At 36.9% G+C, this 10469-nt stretch overlaps 3 protein-coding genes across 3 annotated transcripts; 1 reads left to right on the top strand and 2 right to left on the bottom strand.

Moving 5' to 3' along the window:
* The first annotated feature begins 724 nt into the window (after positions 1-724).
* LOC117228348 (thioredoxin-related transmembrane protein 2 homolog) lies at positions 725-2720 on the top strand. The gene is made up of 5 exons (XM_033484050.2): positions 725-1293; positions 1373-1553; positions 1615-1801; positions 1877-2072; positions 2143-2720. Exons 1-5 carry the CDS (start codon positions 1150-1152, stop codon positions 2239-2241), a joined length of 807 nt encoding a protein of 268 aa, XP_033339941.1. The 5' UTR covers positions 725-1149; the 3' UTR covers positions 2242-2720.
* Positions 2528-7515, bottom strand: kz (putative ATP-dependent RNA helicase kurz). Its single transcript, XM_033484049.2, has 10 exons — positions 7017-7515; positions 6737-6916; positions 6378-6665; positions 5760-6323; positions 5342-5693; positions 5032-5281; positions 4771-4963; positions 3994-4696; positions 3062-3913; positions 2528-2990 (listed from the first exon to the last, which is right to left on the bottom strand). Exons 1-10 carry the CDS (start codon positions 7089-7091, stop codon positions 2914-2916), a joined length of 3534 nt encoding a protein of 1177 aa, XP_033339940.2. The 5' UTR covers positions 7092-7515; the 3' UTR covers positions 2528-2913.
* A 671-nt stretch (positions 7516-8186) lies between these two features.
* shams (glucoside xylosyltransferase 1 shams) lies at positions 8187-10416 on the bottom strand. Its single transcript, XM_033481693.2, has 2 exons — positions 9642-10416; positions 8187-9568 (listed from the first exon to the last, which is right to left on the bottom strand). The coding sequence occupies exons 1-2, from the start codon at positions 10080-10082 to the stop codon at positions 8915-8917; spliced, it is 1095 nt and encodes a 364-aa protein (XP_033337584.1). The 5' UTR covers positions 10083-10416; the 3' UTR covers positions 8187-8914.
* Between the last annotated feature and the right edge of the window lie 53 nt (positions 10417-10469).

The following is a 10469-nucleotide window of genomic DNA, read 5'->3' as shown; positions in this document are numbered from 1 at the left end:
TATTCTCCCTACTTTTATTCTTACGATTTTTCCACAAGACCGAATGCAAATTTCGGCAAGAATCATTCGTGACGTAAGAGGAAGCACTAATAAATAATTAATTCTATGACATCACAAATATAACATCAGAGAAATTCAAAGGAGGTCTCTAGCACTTTGCTTATAATAATTGTTTGCATACACGAGTCAGAATTAATTAATTACAAATTATTTTCAGTTTTATGTTCACCGTTGAATTTTGGAACAAATGATTCGTACCGCATTTCGCATAAGAAACCGGGTAAATTCCGGCACGAATTTTCTGCTGCTCCTAAACAGCCGAATAGCGCCACTCCAATGCAGCGGCAAAACGCTCAAACTGTTAGCCAAATTACCGACAGGTCGGTAAATGCCTTGAAGTTGACTGCCAGCGCCATCTGTCGGCAAACAGTAAGACTTCTTGGTCAGTATTTGGCTAACAGTTTGAGCGTTTTGCCGCTGCATTGGAATGGCGCTATTCGGCTGTTTAGGAGCAACAGAAAATTCGTGCCGGAATTTACCTGACTTCTTATGCAAAATGCGGCACGAATCATTTGTTCAAAAATTCGATATTAGACATAAAACTGAAAATAATTTGTAATTAATTAAACTAGTGCAAAACCTAATCCAAAACTATCATTCCATGTTGCCAAAGATCCATTCTATATTTATCAATTGCAAATATTTACAAATCTGTCCTGGTTAATGAGTTACTAACAATTTCTTCGGAGGCTACTTCGAAAAGCGGCTATATCATGTCGTATGTACATATTCTAAAAATTCGGCTAAACGAAGGAGTGGAGATGGTGGGTGCGAATGGGATGTATGTACTAGATTGGTGGTGGTGGTGGTGGGGATTGGAAACAGTTCAAAGTGGACGCGGACACATACCTGCACAGCACGCTGTACACAACTGTACAGACCTCATTCACACTCAACCTCACTTCAGTCAGTGAGCAAAAAAGTGTTAGACACACTTATTTGTGCACTACATACTGTAGGTAGAGTTATGTAGAGTATTTCGTTTGAAAGTTGAGAGTTGAGACTGAATTGTTCAATTAGCTGATTAGCACTCGTTCGTTTATCACTGTTTATCACGACCTGTAACCTAAACACACTGGTTGCACTACGATGGCTTTTAAAAAAGATTTGCAGCGTCTACAGCAGCCCTATTATTTAATAAACATTCTACTCAGCCTTTCGTACATCGTTTCAAAACGCATTCCTTTTATTTGTCATTACATGTTCGCGCAAGCAGAATGCGAACTCGATGGGGTAAGTCAAGGAAAGATTTCCGTTCTTTCGTAAAATGACACTCAATAACTTATCGATAACTAGTTTCTTTGTGTTTTAGAGGGAAACAGAAATCCTATTTTTTCTTATGATTGTCATAATGATAAGGTCAAGGAAAACTGGAAGCGTGACCATGATAAACTACCTCTCATCCAGCTTTGCATATACCAAAGTTGCCAATTTGATCCTTTGGCTTTATGCTGACATTCGTATGGGAATACTGTTCGCTATTTTATTCACTTGTGCGTATTTATTTAGTAATGCACAACTTATTCAGTTCACTACATCAATTTGTAATTGTAGTGTGCGGTTTGGTGTTTCCTGAACCAACTTACAGAGGCCCAGAAGAAATAATATACTTGCGCAGTACAAGTGGTTTGCAAGAAGAATTGCAACGGGACACGAAAGTTGTTTGGCTGGTTGCATTCTATACTGCATGGAATCCAGCTTGTGTTAACTTTGCACCCATATTCGCTGAACTTTCTGCAGAGTTTGTTCATTTCATTTAATACGTTAATATTCCCATGGTATATTAAGACTGCAAAACTATTTGTACCTCTTTCAGATATGTTTTGCCAAATTTGAAATTTGGAAAAGTAGACTTAGGGAGGTGCCCTGATGCAGGATCGAAGTATCATATTAGCGATGCTAGTACCAGCAAACAACTTCCTACCTTAATTCTATTCAAAGAAGGTAGAGAGGCGGATAGACGCCCATACGCGGACCATAAGGGAAAACTGGTTAAATTTCTATTCTCGTTGGTGCGTGTATTACATTTTCTTGTAATACATTATTTTGCTATACGCTAAACAACAAAACATTACTTTGCAGGACAACATAAAGGCAGCATTCGATCTAAACAATCTTCATTACCATTGTAAGAACAATCCGTTGAAGAAAAAAGACAGAAAGTCGGTAAAGGCAGAGTGATCGGATCAAAGTCTCTAGATACTTGTTAACATATGTTACCGACTTCATAGTTGATTTACAAACTTAGGATCTGGTTAACTTCTACTGTGTAGAACAGACAGATTTAGTTTACCAATGTCTCGTGCAAATTTTAATTTAAACAAGGATACGAATATCTGTACATATTTCATTGTATGTTTTATCATCGTCGCATTTCATGCACTGCTGTATTCTATTAGTAAAGAATGGGACATTAGTATAATTACGAAGATGCTATGAAAGTGCCACACGTTCAGTATGATTCGTGTATGTGGAAAAATGTTTCACGTTCTATTTATGCAAAATAACGTATAGCTTTTAATTACACGTTACATATATATATATACAAACTCGTCTTTGTCGCTTATATACAAACTCGCTTTTAATTACACGTTATATATACAAACTCGTCTAATAACTCCTTGTGATTTTCATTGAAAATAAACGATTATTGAATTGTACGTTTTTGTAAGGCTTTGCTGCACATCGTGTGCCGTATTAAATTTTCATATATTACAAAATTCAGGAATATGTAAATGCAGGGTAACTCGATAAAAACTTGAGTGTCTATTTTATGACACTGCAGTGGAAATTCTTATTGACTCACCCTGTGTATACAAATCGTATACATTGGTAATTTATGTATAAAAATGATTATATAGGTGGCCAAATTGCCGCGACATCTCCATGCGCAGATTCCGGTAACCACTTCTGATAGGTGGACAAAAGAACTGAAATTAATAAAGAATTTCTTTTGGTCATAGAATTATCCCGCAGTTTTGTCTATAAAGTATATACTTACAAGTCTTATCGTTCTTCCACATCTCGAGTAATTTTTCTTCCGACATGATCGCATGGGACAGCAGTAGTTGAGACATTTCCTGTGTTCGCGGCACCAATTTCGCCCACGATTTGTTAATACTTTGCGGTGTCGAAAGTAACGAAGGGACGAATCGTTTCAGTTTTGGACAGACTTTTCCTTCCAAAAAGAAAGAAGCGAACCGCTTCACTCCTTCTATGGTCAACGGATGTTCCATGTCCATCGTTGGTAGTTTCCATCCAGCCCTTCCTACAGTTCCAGTGATACTGCACATAACTTTTCCAGTTTCTGTATCGTACCATGGTTGTGGATCGGTCAAGGGTTCTCCAAGTTGACAAAGGGAAGGAGCGAATTTTGGTAGCCATTCTGGTTCTATGGCTGTGATGCCACGCATGTAGATTTTATTGGTCTCGTATATCTCCTGGTAAACTACCCATTCAGGACACGTCTTGCGAAGAACGCAAGATGAGAGCATGAACACTGGGTCCTCCATGTCCAAGGTTTTGTAAGCGTATTTCCATTTAGCCTTGTCCTGATCTTCATTGACCTCATCCGGCATCACCTTCTTCGCGACCTGGTCAGCCATTCCAGCCAAAATGATTTGCCTGAGCAACTTGACTTCGGTATCGCTTGGCGGTTTCATTTTTGGATCGATCGTTAGATTAAGATCCTGTATATTCAAGTTGATCTCATTTGTGAGCTGCTGCCGAAGCTTCCTGATCTCTACCACTGCTTTGTGCCTTAAACCATGCTCCTCGCAAAATTCAAGAAGTTTACCTTTAATTCCAGCGTATTCAGCTGCTCCTACTGCTCTTATCAGAACCATTGCATCGCCTGCATTAAAAATACGTATATTTGTATGAATAGGTGACAGTTTCTGGTTTATCTTTATTAAATGTATCGAATTAATTTACCAAGAAGTAAACTGTTTCCTGCTCCAGCCCAATGACGTCTCATTTGCAGCCACTTCGTTTTTGCACCACCATCGGAACCGAGGGCCTCCACCAATACTTCTTGAACCGAAAACGCAGCAACCATGCAGACAGTGTACTTCAAGAGATCATGCTGATGGGATAGGGTCAACATCTTTCCAAAACGAGGAGCAACCGGAAATGCGGCGATACTGCGACCAAGGGGTGTAACTTTTGCGCTATAGGAATTTTCTTTGTCAGGTAAAGGCTGGTACAATGCGCCAAGGATCGACAACCTTGTTTCAGCTGTTTGCAGCTGTACGATATCTGGTGGAGTTGGAAATGGGAAATTCACAACTTTGTCGATGTTCATCACTTTCATTTGTAGCATCAGATCATCCACTGGCTTCCGTTGAATTTCCGATTGACTGAACTGCTCAAATTGATTGTTGAACACCGCCGAAGAATATAATCTATAGCAGTGACCAGGACCAGTTCTACCAGCTCTTCCTGCTCGTTGATTCGCCGATGCCTTGCTAGTATAACAGATTCTGTAGGTGCTTACACCTGTTACCTTGTCGTACAGTCTTGTTTTACAGCGCCCACAGTCTATAACATACTTGACATTGGGAATAGTCAAAGAAGTCTCTGCTATATTTGTGGCTACCACGCATAAACGATAGCCTTCCGGGGGAGGTTCGAATACCTAGAAACAAAGAACACGTTTTAATTTTATCTAATTAAAATTGGAGATCATGAGAACATGAATTATGGAATTACCCTGGCTTGCTTATGACTTGGCAACAAAGAATAAAGAGGCAGTACCCACAATGGCTGTGCATTCGAACAAATATTTAGATCAATAACATCATCGTTCTCATCCTCATCTTCATCCTCGTCTAAATATATTTCGTCGTCATTTTCTGCTCCGATTAAATCCTCGTGTGTATCGTCGGTAGGAATTACATCGTAACTGAAAATTAAATACATAGAATATAACTATAAGTTGGAATTAATATAAAATTATATATGTCTGCATACTCGTCCAGATTAATATTTGGCAATTGAATTTGCTTTTTCTGTTTCAATTTGTTATAACGTAAAGCCTCCTTCGAAGGAAACTCATCTTCCGAGTCTTCGTTATCATCACTCTTGTTTTGAACTTCTTGCTCTTTGATGTCTTCTCCATCTTGTGCAGTTTTCTTCTTTAACACCTTGTTAAGTTTCCTCTTGCTCGTTACAGAGAAAGCTTTACGTAATTTGCGAACAATGAGATTAACTTCTTGTTGACCTGAAGCATAAATGCATTTGTCAAATGGTGCAGGTAACAATTATTATGAGGCATACACACCTGTTAGAAATAATAAAATACCACCATCTGGTAAACGAGTATGAATCTTTATCGCCTTTCGCAGTGCATCGGTGACATAATTGGAGCTAGTTCTGCGATTGAAGTGTACTGTAACTGGAAACTGTCTAGACTCCACCGTTAATACCGGTGGTTTCACCTTAAATAATCTTTTATTCTCTACAAACTCTTCCACCCTCAAAGTGGCTGACATTACCACCAGCTTCAAAGGATTGTTCCTCTTGTTCCGTAGCGGTACTATTCGTGACAATAAACCTATTAAGATATCAGTGTACACGCTCCGTTCATGCGCTTCGTCCAAAATAATCACAGAATATTTCGTTAACAGAAAATCCTACAAGATTGATAACTGTTAAATGTTTTCTTATTATGATAAACTAATCGTGAAATTATTACATACAGTTTGTAGTTCTTTGAGTAGAACACCATCCGTCATAAATTTGATTTTTGTCTCTGGCCCGACATTTCCCTCGAAACGAATTAAATAAGAAACCTCTTTCTGCGTGAGATTCATTTCCTCGGCCACACGTTTGCTCATGGACATAGCAGCTACCCTTCTGGGTTCGGTGACTCCAATTATCTTGTCTCGAGCATACCCAGCTTCGTAAAGAAATTGAGGTACTTGGGTGGTTTTACCGCTTCCTGTTTCACCAGTAATTATTACAACGGGATTCTCATTAATTGCTTCCACGATAACTTGTTCCTCTGCTACCACTGGTAATTTTAGTCGAGCTGCCTGAATTTCTGGCTTTCTTTGTAACATTATAAAAACTGCAGGCTTCTTTTCTACCGGTGTTTGTAATTTTTTGGTTGTTTCTTTTTCTTTGTGGATAATCTCTGGCACATTTTTCTCAAGATTTTCCTTTGCATTGCCATTTCCAACTTCTATTCGATTATTTTTCACAGTATTTTCTTCCTGTTCAGGCTTATCATCTTCATTACTGGATTCGCTATCACTGGATTCCTATAATGTATACTCATTAATGTCCTGGACAATAAAGACTAATTATTAACTTACATCGAATCCAACAACATTTGGATGAGATACAGTATCGTCCATTTTTCTCTCATCTACTAAAATAGCCAATCTCCTTTTCTTTCCACCTTTAATGGAATTTATTGGCATTTCTTCGTCTTCGTTTTTACAATCATTATTTATTTTATCATTACATTCCTTTATAGATAAATCTACTTCTCTAAAATGGCGTTTCAAGCCTTTGGTTTGGACAGATGTTAATGATACATATTGCTGTAATTCTTGTGGCGTTGCTTGAACTTTTGCTAATTCTTCTAAAAGTGTAGCTCTCTGTTTACAAATAAAATTTACATGAATCAACAACACAAATAAAACTGTGTTCTGTACATAGAACAACGTACTTGTAACTTCTTCTTTTTCTTCTCAATAACATTTTCCAATTGTTTTCTACGCTTTTTGGATAATAATCGTGTGACAGTAACTTTTTTAACTTTATTCTTCGTTTTCCTCTTCTCGTTCGGAAGAACTAACGCGTTACAATTATCATAATTATCTTTCCGGTGTTCAATATCCAAAGTAATCTATATAAAATGAAAATTTAATATATATATATATATACAATTGATCTCTATTTTCTATACAAAATAGTCTTGCAAAAAAATTATACTGCATTGAAAATACCTTCTTCGTATCAGAGTTGTCAATTTCAACTTCCCCGCTATGTCTTGCTTTCCAATTGAACCGTTTCCTTCCCATGATTGATTAACGTATATATAAAGTACATATATATATAAAGTATATATAATTACAAATAGAGGTTAGCTTTTTGATTTATCCACGTGCTTCGAAACGCATGTACGTATGTAGTAGCGAATATAAATGCTGTTTTATCAACACTGTATTATAATTTTCTATTTTATTGTCTACGTAAATATCGATTTAGTAATTTATTAAAATAATTAATTCATTGACACTTTGTATAGATAATTCCTTTATACAATGCTACTCTCCTCCTACTTACATCCCATACGCACCCACCCATTCCACTCCGTTTAGCCGAATTTCTAGAATATGACATACGACACGATATAGCCTCTTTTCGAAGTAACCTCCGAAAAACTTGTTAATGACTCATTAACCAGGACAGATTTGTAAATATCTGCAATTGATAAATATAGAATGGATCTTTGGCAACATGGAATGATAGTTTTGGATTAGGTTTTGCACTAGTTTAATTAATTACAAATTATTTTCAGTTTTATGTCTAATATCGAATTTTGGAACAAATGATTCGTGCCACATTTTGCATGAAAAACCGGGTAAATTCCGGCACGAATTTTCTGCTGCTCCTAAACAGCCGAATAGCGCCACTCCGATGCAGCGGCAAAACGCTCAAACTGTTAGCCAAATACCGACCAAGAAGTCTTACTGTTTGCCGACAGATGGCGCTAGCAGTCAACTTCAAGGCATTGACCGACCTGTCGGTAATTTGGCTAACAGTTTGAGCGTTTTGCCGCTGCATTGGAGTGGCGCTATTCGACTGTTTAGGAGCAGCAGGAAATTCGTGCCGGGATTTACCTGGCTTCTTATGCAAAATGCGGCACGAATCATTTGTTCAAAAATTCGATATTAGACATAAAACTGAAAATAATTTGTAATTAATTAAACTAATGCAAAACCTAATCAAAAACTATTATTCCATGTCGCCAAAGATCCATTCTATATTTATCAATTGCAGATATTTACAAATCTGTCCTGGTTAATGAGTTATTAACCATTTTTTCGGAGGTTACTTCGAAAAGAGGCTATATCGTGTCGTATGTACATATTCTACAATATTTTATCAACGAATTTCTTTTCATGAATAGTTTATTACAAATCAAAATATATAAAAATTTCAAACCCCTCCCCCTCGTGGAAAATCGTACGCTTTAAAGTTACAATTAAAGCTACACACACTTATGAATAGCTTAAAAGGTTAAACGAATCAAATACAAGATCTATTTACTAGAAAACACAAGCTAGTGTAAGGAAATTTTATTTGACATTTTTCCTTTTACTTTTCTACAAAAAGAAGGACGCTCTTTTTGGTGAATTAGACCCGACCCTATATATAAAACGTTTAACATTATAAGTGCACACACAAAATTTGTATAAAATTTTGTCGAGATTCTATGTGTAACAGTAGTAAATATATATTCAAAAAGTATTCGAAATTGCATGTAAAACAATACTTATTAAGTATAAGAAAACTCTGAAATTCATTATTCTATATCTATCAGATGAGTAATGTTTGAAAGATCTTAGATAAAATTGTAATGACACGTGGTTCGAGTTACATCGTGTTAAACAGTAACAATCACAGCGCACTTGTTAACAAATAAAATGAGAATGCACTATCAAATACGATCAGTCTATTGAGAGGATTTACATTAACGTGTAGAACTGTTTAAGCTATGGTAGCTCTATTAATATTGACCAAAAAATTGAAAAATTGTTCAAACAATAATAAAATAATTACTAATCGAAAGTGTCTATGTTCTACGCGTTATTGCTTTCGTCGAGGAAGACATTGAGTATTATTGTTGTCCTAAATGTAGTTCCGGCTGTATAATGAATACTTTCCACACATTGCCACAGTTCGATCTGTGCGCTGAAGCCAAGTGATTCCTCATTGGAAGCAATAAATAATCGTATGGGTCTGTGTTCAATTGATACTCTTGCATAGCCTTATAAATAGCTTTAAATGGCGGCTGCTTCTGGGAATGAAATGTTCCTCTAGACCCGTGTAATACTAAGGCTCCCTCTTTTTCTGCCTTGGTACAAACAGGCATGTACATGCAATGATCTGGTCTGTAATTGTATCTGCAAGAGTACACATAAAGTTTCTCAGGGTGGTAATGAAATATAATATTAATTATATCTTGATCTCCCCATGTTATCTTCAATTTATATTCCTTGTGAATGGGTATCACATAGTCTATCCAATGGAATTCTCGCATTCTTGTCAAATTCATTAACATCACTCCAGAATTCACACCCAATTTTCCATAATACGGATGCTTTGCAAATCTGTTGTACCATCCTGTGTTGGGGTCTTCGTGCTCTGGACTTAAAGCTGCCAATTGACTTGAATTCATCTTCTTGAATTCATCCCAAATCTTTTCTGGCGGAGCCAAAAACAAAGTATCTGTGTCTACGTACAGAACAGCATCTGTATCATTTAAAACTAACTGCAACATGAAAAATGTTTGATTATTAACAGAAATTTGAATTGTGAAGAGTATAATGTGTTAAAATACATACAGGTAGAAACAATCTTTGAGCAGCACAAGGCTTGAATAATTTTTTCCACATAGCTGCATCGCTTCCTTCGGGGAAAGTGATAGATTTTAAGGTAAAGTTGAAACTTTTGTTCGACAATAGCTTCCATTCGGACAGTTTCTCCTCGAACGCAGGGATCAGATTGTTCTCAGCTAAAACAATGAATCGTAGATGTCTACTGGTGAAAACTAGAGCAGACTTTAGCATTGTCAGTGCTTCATCCAATCTGTCTCCACAGACTACAACGCATATTGTCACTTCCCCTATTGCTGGGGACGACGCAGCCTTTTTAGCAGTGGTTGAAACGGCAGCCTCTTTGGTCTGCGCATCGTATAATTTATTCGAGAAATTGGTCAAATTAAGCAGTATTATTAGCGCAACGAAGATAAGGCACAAGAAAAATAATTTGTACACAGATTTCATCGTTGTACTTTGAAAGCTTTTCACATCCTCCACCGAATTCTCGCTGATACACAATCAGTGGATAACACGGTAGAAAAACTTGGCATTTTGACGTTCTCTACTGTTGTTTCGAAAATTCAAACGTACACTTATAACCTCCCACCGCTACATGGAGACAATGATAACAGGTGGAGGACAGTTGCGTATGGTTATGTGCATAAATATTATGCAACAACGACAAATAGCAACGTTATATCCATTCAAAGAATGTAAAACTTGTTTTTGATCACGATTTACAAGAACATTTTCACTGTAAAATCGTCTGGATTCTTCCACTTTCGAAAATATCGATTGATGTGTTCCATCTTGACAACAGAACCTGTTTTGAACACCCACGTACAATTTTCG

Source organism: Megalopta genalis, chromosome 5 (assembly GCF_051020955.1).
Source record: "Megalopta genalis isolate 19385.01 chromosome 5, iyMegGena1_principal, whole genome shotgun sequence".
Taxonomy (NCBI): domain Eukaryota; kingdom Metazoa; phylum Arthropoda; class Insecta; order Hymenoptera; family Halictidae; genus Megalopta; species Megalopta genalis.
The sequence above is the reverse complement of the archived record's forward strand: the minus strand, read 5'-3'. Positions and strand labels throughout refer to the sequence as shown.